This window comes from Nyctereutes procyonoides, unplaced genomic scaffold, assembly GCF_905146905.1.
Source record: "Nyctereutes procyonoides isolate TBG_1078 unplaced genomic scaffold, NYPRO_anot_genome, whole genome shotgun sequence".
NCBI classification, from domain to species: Eukaryota; Metazoa; Chordata; class Mammalia; order Carnivora; family Canidae; genus Nyctereutes; species Nyctereutes procyonoides.
This window is the reverse complement of record NW_026575024.1, coordinates 12100939-12114848: the sequence shown is the minus strand read 5'-3', so window position 1 is coordinate 12114848 and position 13910 is coordinate 12100939. Positions and strand designations below refer to the sequence as shown.

The 13910-nt window shown below is 39.0% G+C and overlaps 1 protein-coding gene across 4 annotated transcripts in view; it reads left to right on the top strand.

The window, feature by feature from the left end:
• The window catches only part of CSE1L (chromosome segregation 1 like), a 45770-nt gene extending 32204 nt beyond the window's left edge, over positions 1-13566 (top strand). For all 4 annotated transcript variants that reach the window (XM_055301530.1, XM_055301526.1, XM_055301541.1 and 1 more), the window contains 12 exons: positions 753-814; positions 2849-2985; positions 4096-4199; positions 5812-5909; positions 7341-7491; positions 7633-7841; positions 8436-8533; positions 8629-8714; positions 9072-9153; positions 10507-10653; positions 11398-11629; positions 13132-13566. In XM_055301530.1, coding sequence (XP_055157505.1) covers positions 753-814; positions 2849-2985; positions 4096-4199; positions 5812-5909; positions 7341-7491; positions 7633-7841; positions 8436-8533; positions 8629-8714; positions 9072-9153; positions 10507-10653; positions 11398-11629; positions 13132-13221 — 1496 coding nt within the window. In that variant the 3' untranslated portion in view covers positions 13222-13566. The remainder of the gene's footprint in view (positions 1-752; positions 815-2848; positions 2986-4095; positions 4200-5811; positions 5910-7340; positions 7492-7632; positions 7842-8435; positions 8534-8628; positions 8715-9071; positions 9154-10506; positions 10654-11397; positions 11630-13131) is intronic.
• The last annotated feature ends 344 nt before the right edge of the window (positions 13567-13910 follow it).

Genomic DNA, 13910 nt, shown 5'->3' with positions numbered 1-13910 from the left:
CTGATAATTAAGGATAATTTCCTATGATTATGAAAGTATATTGATCAAGATACATTATATATTCCCTTTTAAAAAACTTTTTGTATGTGAGGCACCTGGGTGACTCCGTCAGTAAAGTGTCCAGTTCTTGATCTCAGCTCAGGTCTTGATCTTAGGTTTGTGAGTTCAAGCCCCAAGTTGGGCTCCATGCTGGGTGTGGGGCCTATCTTAAAAACACAAAAAGGAAGCTTTCTGTGTGGAAATTTTAAGTGTACTAAAAGGGAGACTATTGTAATGAACAACCGTGTTTTACTGTCATCTAGCTTTAATAATTTAAAATAACTGACCAATATTCTCTTTTTCATTAATTTCCCATTAAAACAGTTTAAAGGAAATCCTAGCCATTGCTCACTTTGGCAGCATGTATATTAAAGCAAATCTCAGCCAGAAAGACATGCTCCTGTTTCAATATAGCTTCACTTCTAGGAAAAAGATGATTATATGATCATTAGTTTATGATCTAAATCATATTTATTCAATTAATACAAGTAATGCATGTTCTTTTGTAGTGAAACTTACAAGGAGAAAAAATAAAATTATTCATAATCTTACCAGAACTAATAGCAACATAGTAGATATTTAAATAATTAACTAAGCTCCAATTACTCGACATTTTGGTTACCAAAACTATGTTTCAAAAATCTGATAAAATCACCAATCTGGTAGTAATAGTCCTTAGCACTTAAATAACTATGGTTTTATTTTTTTAATAGTGAATGAATTCCCTGTCCTTAAAGCTGATGGTATCAAATACATTATGATTTTTAGGAATCAAGTAAGTAGCTTTTGATTTATATATCATATGCCACTTAATCTCTTAAGAATTTTATTGTATAACAGCTTCTCTTCCCTTCTGTGCAATCCTGCTTGACATCCATACCTAACAATAATAACTTCTTAAAAATTTAGGATTCCAGACCATGCTTAATTTTTTCCTTTGTTTCAAACATATCATCGTACAGTGGTTTTTTTTTTTTATTTTATTTTTAATTTTTATTTATTTATGATAGTCACAGAGAGAGAGAGAGAGGGAAGCAGAGACACAGGCAGAGGGAGAAGGAGGCTCCATGCACCGGTAGCCCGATGTGGGATTCGATCCTGGGTCTCCAGGATCGCGCCCTGGGCCAAAGGCAGGCGCCAAACCGCTGTGCCACCCAGGGATCCCCGTACAGTGATTTTTATGAAAATTGGGATCCAAACAAGGGACTCACATTGCTTATGGTTGATTATGTGTCTTGTCTCCCTTTTTTCTTTTAAGATTTTATTTGAGACAACATGCGTGAGCTCACACAAGCAGAGGGTAGGGGCAGAGAGAGAAGCAGAATCCCTCCCTGCTAAGTGGGAAACTGATGCGGGGCTTGATCCCAGGACCCCGGGATCATGACCTGAGCTAAAGGCAGATGCTTAACCTACCAAGCCACCCAGGCACCCCTGTGTCTTGTCTCTTATATTATGACAAAGAGGTCCTCTTTCCCCTTTCTTATGCCTGTTATTTGTTGGAGAAAGCACTCATTTATGTTGTAGAGTTTCTCATGTTTTACTTTTAGCTGCTTACATCCTTTTTTTTAATTTTTATTTTTTTAAAGATTTTATGTATTCATTAGACACAGAGGCAGAGATGTAGGCAGAGGGAGAAGCAGGCTCCATGCAGGGAAGGTGCTCAACCTTTGATTCACCTTGGTGTCCCATCCTTTTTTTTTTTTTTTTTTTAAGATTTTATTCATTCATTCATGAGAAACACAGAAAGACAGAGTCATAGGCAGAGGGAGAAGCAGGCTCCCTATGGGGAGCCCAATGTGGGACTTGACCCCAGGACCCTGGGATCACTACCTGAGCCAAAGGCAGATGCTCAACCACTGAGCCACCCAGGCATCCCCACAGTTTATTTTCTGTGGATGATTCTATAATTTCTTGATTTATGATTTTCATATCTTTGGCAAGTTTACCAGGGTTACATGCAACCTTCTAAAGCTGTTCTATTTTATTTATTTTTTTAAAGGATTTATTTTTGAGATAGAGCACATGGTGGCATTGGGGAGGGAGAGGGTAAGAGAGTCTCAAGCAGACTGTACCAAATGCAGAGCCCAAAATGGGGCTTGATTACCACTTGAGCTGAAATCAAGAGTCAGATACTCAACCAACTGTATCACCCAGGCACCCTGAAGCAGTTCTATTTTAAAGAATAATGAACTGCTATTCTAAATTTTTAGAGGTTCCTCCATTCCTCCCTTTCTTCCTCCCACCATTCCTTCCTATTTCCCTTACTTTCTCCCCTCCTGATACCCAGCATGGAGCCTAACACGGGGCTAGAACCTCAGGACCCAGGGAACCAGACCTGAGCAGAGATGATGAGTTGTGTGCTCAAGCAACTAAGTCACCTGGATGCCCCTAGAGGTTTCTAATGAAGATTAGTATTCTTATTTTTGCTCCCACCTCTTTTTTTTAGAAGAGAAAATGAGGTAGAGAGTTTGAATGACTTTTCTAAGAACTACCTGCTAGTGAAAAGTATATAGTTCTTAATAATAATGAAATCTTAGTTTGCTTGTCCATAATATTATTTTATGGTGTGTTCTTTTACCTACAAGATTTTCCTCTAACCATAGTTTAATGCTCAGAGAAAGAATTGGAAAAGTGAATGTGAATTTTTGAGCTGGCACGTGGAGGTATAAGTTTTAGAAGATGACTTAGCCGTGTCATCTTCCATTGTAACAGAAAAACCACACTTTCCAGAATCAGCAATCCCTTCTCTTCCTTGTCTTTTACTCTCAGCATCAATGAGTGAAAGCATGCATATTACTGTGTTTTTCAGGTACCAAAAGAACATCTTTTGGTCTCTATTCCTCTCTTGATTAATCATCTTCAAGCTGAAAGTATTGTTGTCCATACTTACGCGGCACATGCTCTTGAGAGGCTTTTTACCATGAGAGGGCCTAACAACGCCACTCTGTAAGTATTTGTTTCTAAGCAATTTTAATTTTTTCAGCTTAGGGCGGGAACTGTTCTGTGCTGGTCAAAGATCTCTGACTATATTCATAATGTCATACATAGTTTGAAAATGTGTACTTTTCCCTCATTTAATCTGTGTCTCAGTCCAAAAGGATGAGGCGATATGCTATACATAAATATGACCTAAAGTTAAATAGGAAATTGGAGCAAAGCAAAATCACAGGGTGAGATTGCTAAAAAGAAACGTGTGTCCAAGGATCCCATAGAGGAGTTCAGGAAACTCCTGAAATTTATGTGCTTTTTGCAGCCGAGGGAAAGAGGGCGACTGGAGAGTTAACATTTTCAGTGTCCTTGAGAGTATAAACAGTTACTCAGAAGGCAGCTCAGAAATGGGCCTTCATTAAGAGAGTGTCTTAGCAATATCATGTGACAGTTGTTTTTTTCCCTGGCTGTTTTTGTATGATTACTCTGTGCGAAGATAGGACACAACTGAGTGGAAGTAATTCTCTAGGGTCCCAGAGAGTAGCTCTTCTGGCCTGTGCCGAGGAGAAAATGTAGAGGAATGGACGGTCTGCATGTCTTTCAGGCCATTCTTCAACAGTGTTATTTCTTGAAACTGAGCTTTGGGTAAGAGATGGAAAACCGTTCTAGGTTCTTTTCTTCATAAGAACTTGAAGTTGAGGTATTCTCAGTGGTCAATTAAGGGTTGAAAGAACATCCTTTGAGGTGAGTCAAATCAGTAACTGTCTTCAGGCCTGGAATTCAGGCCGAATTCATGCAGCTGCTCCACGTCCAGAAAAGCAGATGACTGAGACTCTGAGTCTGAGCTCTGTTCTCGGTAGTGATGGGTGTGAACCCAGGGTGCCCTGTGCAGCTGTAGATGACGTCGGGTTTGCCTCGTTTTTGGTTTGTGTTTGATCCCAGATGTGCCTTTTTAGGAACTTAACATGAACACATGTAAACAGCTACTTTCTTAAGCTGTCTGTTGATCTTGGTGGTGGGAGACGGCTCACTATTATGCCGAGAAGTGTGATTCAGTGGTTGCTGAGGGTGCTCCAGCGTGGCCGGCTCAAGCGTTGGCAGTGACTGAAGCTGTTTTTTCATCTATAGCTTTACAGCCGCAGAAATCGCACCGTTTGTTGAGATTCTGCTAACAAACCTTTTCAAAGCTCTCACACTTCCTGGCTCTTCAGAAAATGAATATATTATGAAAGGTAGGCCGTTTCCCTGGTATACAGACTGTAAGAATCCCGTCTCTGATTTACAGGGGTGAATGCTCTGAGTTGTGCTTCAGGTTACATAGTCTATGGACCAGATACTGTTGGTTAAGAATTAGGTAGGCTTAGATATATTTAAATGGAAAACATTTTGTTTATTGCTAACTGTTTCAGAAAAAATTTAACCCTAGTTTGATGTAGAGTTACTCTTGTTAAAGAAAAAGTATCAGGCTCCCTTATTCTTTACCTGGATTGAATTTCTTGAAGGCAGAGATCAGCTCAGACATTTCTTGATGGCATGTTAGACTAGGTCTTGGTGTGAAACCTGGGTACACTTTCTAGGCTCCACACATATCCTCCCTCCATGGAGCTACTGCCAAGAATATGGGCAGCTGTAAGCACCTGCCCACTGCTACTTCAGGAGAGTGTCGTGGTGACAGTTCCGACTTGAGGAGCAGTGTTAGTCACTGTTGCACTCCAAGAGCCTAGCTGTGTCTCACTCATACGAAATGCTTTGCAAATAAACTGTCCCTGATGGCAGGTCAGGTCCCCTGGGGTAGGGTATGTTGTGTATGTGTGTGTATGTGTGTTCATATGTGTGGATAAGACTGTATCTAGGTGTGTATTTGTGTGTGTTTTCAGCACCATACTTCTCCCTATGGTGATGTGTGACTACTATTGTTTAATGTCCGTTCCTGTGAGGTTAATTGGCGTGTAGTCTCATTACTGTGTTTTTGGGATATGCGAGAGCACCTCGATGTGATATCTTCTCAATAAGTACTATTGGATGAGTGGGTGAATAGACTCCGCCAGCCCAGAGCGGGGCACTGGTCCTTCCTCTAACCCCTTGACCCAGCTCTAGAAACACTTTCTCTAGAGAGTACGGGGTCTGTAGTGGTTAGCTAGATGGAAGGTGAATCTGCTCAGGTAGACACAAAGTTTAGGAGGCAAGAGAGGATATCTGTGCCTGACATGTAGCTGCTGTACTTAGTAAGCATCTATTCTACTTGTGCAGAAACAGTTATGTATATTTTTAGCTTAATAATGATCTGTCTTCCATTCCACATGATTTTAGGCATCTGTTAATGAGCAGCATTCTTGTGGTGTGGACCCTCTGCAGCTTTATATGTATTTTTAGATTTATGGAGGGGGGGGGGGCGCTCCTACTGTCTCTTTGGAGGAAGATGTGCAGGTGGTTTCTCTCAGTTTTTGGTAGACTGCAGTGTGTCCGTTAGGCTAGGGCTAAACTGCCCCGGGTTTCTAAGTGAGAGAGACTGGAAACTGCTCTTCCAACTGCTGAACAACCACCTCCCCCACCCTCCCGTCATTTTACCACTTCCTCTTGCTTCGTGTCTGCTTCTTCACTTATTATTTCTAATTGTCCCCCTTTTCTTTTAAGCCTTAGGCCTTCTGAAAGTGGCTAAACTGTTTTCAGGCCTTGGTGTAATATTGAAAGGAAAGGATTGTTTTTAAATAGAGCTATCTGGGAGTTGCTTAAGGGTCTTAAAATTTTGGTGATGAATCAGTGGACTGTTTTTTTATTCTTTCCCTAATCACTACTTTGTTCAGAAGTTTAACTATTTGTTCTTGCTGTTTTTATATTTTACAGCTATTATGAGAAGCTTTTCCCTCCTACAAGAAGCCATAATCCCTTACATCCCCACCCTCATCTCTCAGCTTACACAGAAGCTATTAGCTGTTAGTAAGGTAACAAGACCAGTTCTAAAGTATAGTTGCTGTTTAACTTACACTCCAAATTGTGTGAGCCTCAGAACTCTCTGGCAGTGGTTCAGGCATCGGAAAACTCTGGATTCCTCCTGACCAGTAGTTAAGTGGCTTTTAAAAAGTATGGGGAGGTCTTAGATTGGAGACTTGGCAGCAGTTACCTTTATAAGTGCAGGCCCAGAAATTCAAAATGTTTCATTTGAATTATTCTCATTTAAAAAGTAACATGTTTCACTGAATCAAAAATTGATCCGAAGTGATTTTAAGTGGTGGAAAGAAGAAAGCAGGCTTTGTACAAGTGGACACAAAAAAGGCAACTCAGATTTTTATAAAATGGTGCAGTCCTTTGTGTCTGGTCTCCTTTACTCTTATTTCCCCCAAGTAAAGTCCATTCCTTTTGATCAGAAATGTTACAGATAGGGCAGCCCTGGTGGCTCAGCGGTTTGGCGCTGCCGTCAGCCCAGGGTGTGATCCTGGAGACCCAGGGTCGAGTCCCACGTCAGGCTCCCTGCATGGAGCCTGCCTCTCCCTCTGCCTGTGTCTCTGCCTCTCTCTCTGTCTCTCGTGAATAAATAAATAAAATCTTAAAAAAAAAAAAAAGTTAACAGATATTTTGATTCTTATTTATTCTAATATTTAGAAAATAAAAGCTTAATGCTGTCAAAATTGAGATGCCTATTCCTAATTAGTCTGTGGAAAGGACATAAATTTATAGAAGTATGACAGGGACTTTGGAGAACAGTGATCATTTTCCCACTGAGTTCTGAGTAAGGGTGTTGAACTGCTTTTGGTCCTTGAGGAATTTGAGAGAGATGTCAGGTTCTCCCCTGCCCTCCTTCCCCCACCATCTTCTGAGTTCATCAACTTCATATGGTAGCCTTCCAGGGATTCCATTTGAAGGAAAATAGGGTTATGTTGCTTTAAAAGTTTGAAAACCACTGATAGAAAGGATTGTCACTCTGCAGATACATTGAGACCCGTAGAGGTTAAGGCTTACCCAAGGTCCCATACAAGGCTAGGGACAGAGCCAGGACTTACATGTCCCTGCTCGTTTCTTCCACAACTGTTTACAGTGACGGCTCTAGGAGAGCACATGGGTTTAAGACAAGTTTCTTATAGCACTGGGAGCTGAAGCTTGTGGAGTCGTCTCCCTATGACTTCTGAGTTATTTTTCATAGTGGACTTTAGCCCATTAAATCCCCAAAGAAGCAGGCATTAGTGAGTATTGTTTTCTGAATTTTAATGTCCATATAAGACTTTAACATATATAGGCAAGTGTAATTGATGTGTCTTTAATACTGATTTTTTTTAAAAGATAGTCTCAATGTATTTTAGCAAGGGTAGGTATTTTAGGTATTTAACATAGTCACTTGGATTATTGGAAAATGGTAAGTTTTCTGTTTTTAATTTCAGAACCCAAGCAAACCTCACTTTAATCACTACATGTTTGAAGCGATATGTTTGTCCATAAGAATAACTTGCAAAGCTAACCCTGCTGCTGTTGTAAATTTTGAGGAGGCTTTGTTTCTGGTGTTTACTGAAATTTTACAAAATGATGTACAAGGTAAGTTAAATGAAGTTATTTTCTTTCTTAGTAAAACTATTATAGTGGCTAATAAAATGGATCCTGCCTGAGAGGTACGTGCCTTGTTGTGGAAGCCATTAGTTATGAAACTGACATCTCTGTTTTTACTTTTATCAACAGAATTTATTCCATACGTCTTTCAAGTGATGTCTTTGCTTCTGGAAACACACAAAAATGATATCCCGTCGTCTTATATGGCCTTATTTCCTCATCTCCTTCAGCCAGTGCTTTGGGAAAGAACAGGAAACATCCCTGCTCTAGTGAGGCTTCTCCAAGCATTCTTAGAACGTGGTTCAAACACAATAGCAAGTGCTGCAGCTGACAAAATTGTGAGTGAGATTTATTGTGATGTAACTCATTTTATAAGGTAGCTGAAAGAAACTGAGGATGACAAATTTATAAAAATACTTCATTTAAAATAAATGTAACAGGGAAGCAGTAGAAAATATTGTGTATTTTATTATAATTAGGTAGCCTTTACTTTTTTTTTTTGTTTTAACATTTTATTTATTTTATTAATGAGAGAGAGAGAGTGCACGCAGCAGAGACACAGGCAGAGGGAGAAGCAGGCTCCATGCAAGCAGTCTGATGTGGGACTTGACCCAGGGTCTCCAGGATCATGCCCTGGGCTGAAGGTGGCGCTAAACTGCTGAGCCACCCGGGCTGCCCACAATTAGGTAGCTTTAATTATCTCCATGGTAGAAAATTTAAAAATAGAGCCAAGTAGGATACAAGAACTTGACTTTAAGGCTTATTATGATAGGATATTTTCTATCTACACTTCAAAGTGAGAACAAAAGCAAAAACGCTTAACTATTAGAGTATGCACCCTTTTCCAAGATATCACCTGCTTAAGGTCTAACTTTTGGAACAGTTAATCCTTGCCTCTTTAACTGAGTATTGTTTGATCTAATTTGTTGTAGCCTGGGTTATTAGGTGTTTTCCAGAAGCTAATTGCATCCAAAGCCAATGACCACCAAGGTTTTTATCTTCTAAACAGTATAATAGAGCACATGCCTCCGTGAGTATGAATATAACCCTCATTGTATGATTACTCAAGGACTATGAGGTACTTAGAAGATGCTGACTTAATACACTGTTGCTTTTATTCAATAGTGAGTCAGTTGATCAGTACAGGAAGCAAATCTTCATTCTACTATTCCAAAGACTTCAGAATTCCAAAACAACAAAGTTTATCAAGAGTAAGTAAAATCATTTGGCTATTCTTACAGAAATAATGAGGGAATGTAGCTAAAACCCTTAGCCTTTATGATTACATATAAATGTTTTATCAGTTACAAGCGTTTTCTGTATTCTAAGATTTCTGTATTCTCCAAATACTGTAACTTTTAAATATATTCTATTCCAAAGGTTAGTTTCTAAGTTTAGATATCAAAACATTTTTGTTTATATTGTATGTTAATTGTATAATAAAGGCAAATATTGATGTCAGAGTTAGCCATTTTAATGATTATAATTATTTCACTGGCAGACTTTTGCTGAAATGCTTGTTCAGCAGTGAGGCCTCTGTACTGATACTCTGCATCTCCTTTCAACAGGCTTCTTAGTCTTTATTAATTTGTATTGCATAAAATATGGGGCGCTGGCACTGCAAGAAATATTTGATGGTATACAACCAAAGTAAGTTTTGTTTTTATTACTGTATTTTTTAAAGCAAAAAAATTGACCTATTTTAGCAGAAACCAGTGTATCTCTATTATCTTCGTGTTTTTTTTTAAGATTGTATTTATTCATGAGAGACACAGTGAGAGAGAGAGAGAGAGAGAGAGAAAGGCAGAGACACAGGCAGAGGGAGAAGCAGGCTCCATGCAGGGAGCCCAATGTGGGACTCGATCCCGGGACTCCAGGATCACACCCTGGGCTGAAGGCAGTGGCGCTAAACCGCTGAGCCATCTGGGCTGCCCATCTTTGTGGTTTTCAAAATATTCTTAGAACTGTTGAGTTGCAAAGGAGAAAATCTCTGCAAACATTTTTCTAACTCCCAGCCCTGCCTCAACACGGTCTGTGTTCTGTGTGATTCTGGTTGGGATTCTCTCTCCAGGAGGCTGCCTTTGTTATGGCTAGTAGTGTGATTTTTCAGATAAAGGTCTTTGCTTTTCACTTAATATATATATAAAGAATGTAGTTAGGTAGAATTTCCTATTTCATGGGGAAAGGAAGGATAGAAAGAAATGATAGAGAACAATTTAGAGAAAAGAACTTGTAAGACCTCCATTTTGGTATTATGTCAAAAATATTCCAAATTGACTGGAATGTAAAAAATGAACTATTCTGAAAAGTAGTACCAGAAAATATGCTTTCCACCTGTAGAGATTTGTGGGGAAATCAGTTTCGTGCACTTATAGTGAGTAATCTTTCTGTGGAGCAAAAAGGAGGCACTTTTTACTTAGAGTATTAAAATGTCCAGTATTTTTGATACCCACTATTTCCACTTCTGGTAATTTTAGTGAAGTAGAATACTGAGGATGTTACATCACTAAGTGTCATGAAAAACTTTGCTCTTAGGATGTTTCCAATAACATTGGAATTGTTGGCCAAATAACTTTTTTAATATAGCCATTAACATTTACATCTGTACAGGTATGTAAGCATAGGGAATTGCAAAGTTCATGATCTAGTAATGTTAAAATTAGTTACTGCTGGATGGTGGGTGATGGGCAGTTCTTTATTTTTTTTCTCTTGCCTGAGTTTTCAGAGATTTTTTGAGTAAGAAAAACACAGGAGACAGAAAAGTAGCTGTGAAGATTCCACTTGAGCATAGACAGTGATATTTCACAGAAGTTGTTGGTAGCACTTGGCCACTGGGTTTGAGGTTTCACTCTTTTGTCATGTCTAGGTCTCTGCCATTCAGTTGACCAAAAATAATAGCCAAGTTTTTTTGGATTTTATTATATTCCTAAGGAGTCAGTATAAATAACATCTAAACATTTCTCAGTTCAATTATAGTGATGGTCTAATACTTTACTTTAATAGAATGTTTGGAATGGTTTTGGAAAAAATCATTATTCCTGAAATTCAGAAAGTATCTGGAAATGTAGAGAAAAAGATTTGTGCGGTTGGCATAACCAAATTACTAACAGAATGTCCTCCAATGATGGACACAGAGTATACCAAGCTGTGGTAAGTACTCCAGACCTTTTGGAAATTACAGTTTTCTTCCCTTATGGCTGCAGAATTAAGCTTATGCTCTTGAGGGCTGAGAATTGGGTTTTCATCTTAGGTTCTCCACTAGCAACCATCAGATCCAAGACAGGACATACGGGTCCTTCTGGGCCTAGAAAGATCTTGTTTCTTGATTCTTAACTTTATCGGAGCGGGTTCATGTGCCCCTCTGAGAATCTGGTGAAAGCTTCTGGTCTACGAGATCTCTAGGAATGTTTATGACAGATACCCAGCTAAATTCGCTTAAATCTTTTAAGAGGAGAAACTGAATAGACTAAAGAGGATCTTACGTGTTTGTGCTCAGACTGGTATTCCTGGCTTTTCTACACCTCTTGTGAGAACCTTTTCTCATTTTGGGTTTACTCAGGCACTCTCTTCCAGAAAGTGATCTGACGATTCAAGGCCTATCTTCTAACTAACTTCTAGCAGCAGTGAGTCTCTGGCTTGGCTTCAGTCACAGCCAGCTGGACAGCTCTGGGAATGGTATAGTTTCCATAAAGGAAATTGGGCTGTTGTGGCCAAAAGAAGTGAAGAGTGGTTTCAGAGGATAGGTGCAAGATCTGATGTCTATCTTCTATTTTAAAGGTCCCTTGTAGCTCTTGAGACTGCCTCTATAATTTGTGTCCCTGAGGAATTGCTTTTTGTTTAGATCTTCAGAAGTATTCACTTAATCTTTTGTCTCCTTGTTTCCTTCAAATCCAGGACTCCTTTATTACAGTCTTTGATTGGCCTTTTTGAGTTACCTGAAGATGATACCATTCCTGATGAAGAACATTTTATTGACATAGAAGATACACCAGGGTATCAGACTGCCTTCTCACAATTGGCATTTGCTGGGAAAAAAGAGCATGATCCTGTGGGTCAAATGGTGAACAACCCCAAAATTCACCTGGCGCAGTCACTTCACAAACTGTCTACCGCCTGTCCAGGAAGGGTAAGTGACTGTATTGTCAAATCACTCTGATTAATGGACAGCTTTCTGGGAAGGCAATAAGGTAGTAGTTACTCTGGTGCCTATTTTCACTGGTCAGCATGATCAAACATCCCACTGAATTACAGTTAGGCTTTAATTTTCTTTAGTTAAAATGATATGCTATAAATAGATTTTTTTTTTTAAGCATATGGTTTTTGGAATAAAGACAAAGCTGAAGATAAATCCCCTCAACATTCCCCCCCCCTTCCTTTTAAGTTGAGGCTTGAACTCATGACTCCCAAGAGCAAGAGTCTCATGCTTTTCTGACTGAGCCAGCTAGGTACTCTAAAACCTTTTGAATAGAAATGTATGTATTTCCAAGATTGAAGTAATTCTTCTATTAAAATGTAGGCTTTTTTTTTTTTTTTTTGACTGCAACATATACAAATAATGGATCATAGAGTACGCTTAATAACGGCTGCAAAGTTGGATTACCCAGCAATTTTTATAAGATCTTATAGAGTTTTCAATTTTTTAAAGAGATTTTATTTATTAGAGCAAGGGTGTATGCACAAGTTGGGTAAGAGACAGAGGGAGAGGAAGAAGTAGACTCCACGCTGAGCAGGGAGCCAGCCCAACTTAGGGCCTGATTCCAGAACCCCGGAATCATGACCTAAGCCAGAGGCAGACGCTTAACCAACTAAACCACCCAGGCGCCTTATTTTATTTTATTTTATTTTATTTTATTTTATTTTATTTTATTTTATTTTATTTTATTTTATTTATTTTATTTATTTTATTTATTTTATTTATTTTATTTATTTTATTTATTTTATATTTTATTTTATTTATTTTATTTTATTTCATATTATTTATTTATTTTTCTTTTATTTTTATTATTTTACTTTATTTTTCTTTTCTTTCTTTTCTTTTCTTGATTTTATTTATTCATGAGAGACACAGAATGAGAGAGAGAGGCAGAGACACAGGCAGAGGGAGAAGCAGGCTCCATGCAAGGAGCCCAACGTGGGACTTGATCCAGGGTCTCCAGGACCACACCCTGGGCTGAAGGCGGCACTAAACCACTGAGCCACCCGGGCTGCCCAGGTGCCCCATTTTCAATGTTTTATTATAGAAAACATCAAACACATAGAAACACTATAGCGAACTTCACAAATTACCAGTATCCTACCAATCTTGTTATATTTGTTTCTCCTTGGGCATCATGTCATTTCACCCATATGCACTTAATTACGCATCACTAACCAGTAGGGGTTTTTTTGTTTTATTTTTGGCAAATCCCTTCAGTGCCACTACCCCACTGAACAGCAGTAATTCCTTGCAGATTTGCTTTTTAGACCTATTCAGTTCTGAAGGCATAAAGCAGTTGAGATCCTTGGGATCCCTGGAAGAGTCATTGGTGACAGACTGCCCTTCCCATCCTTTGGCAATTCTGCTAGAGAATGTGGGGGTCCTGGTTTGTTAGGCTCTTCAACAACCAGCATGTTTCCCATCTCTCGTAGGTTCCATCAATGGTGAGCACCAGCCTCAATGCAGAAGCGCTCCAGTATCTCCAAGGGTACCTTCAGGCGGCCAGTGTGACACTGCTTTGAACAGCACTTTCCAGATTGGCTAAGCCCACGATGGTTTCTGAGGAAATCACATAGATATCTGAGCACAGCTGCATTAAAGCAAGTTTTCCTTTTGAACTTGTCACAAATTCCATCTTGTAAAGAATATTAAATGTTGCTTTAAGCTGAACCTTGAGCAGATTAGGTGGTTTGTGTGATCATAAATAGAAGTGGGTGACTTTCCAGTGTGCAGCTTCAAGGGACAAGTATTAGTAGCCCAGTATATGATCATGAGTTGAGCATCTGCACTGTTTGGATAACTTTACAATTTTGACGGACGCAGAGTGTGGAAACTTTTGTTACTAAAATCTTTTGTTTTGAGGCACCGCCATTTGTGTTTCTCTCATCCTTTGTATTTTTGTCTGTTTCCTTAAGCTTTTATTGGAAATGTGAATAAGTAAAGAATCACTGCTGTTGCCAAGAAATGCATATTTCATACTTTTAAATCTAATCAGCAATAAAAAAAAACCCTCAAATATGTATCTAAGAACATCTTAAGGATAAGTTTTTGGTGCTAATACTATTATAATGAAGAACTTCTTTTAAAAAATTGAAATTCAAGCTTAGTCTTTCCTTACCAGGGAAAAGGGAACATTTTGGCTTGGGTCTATCAGAATTTTCCTGGACCCATTTCTAGGCGGCAGCATGAACTCTGGGCCAGATGGTTCCTT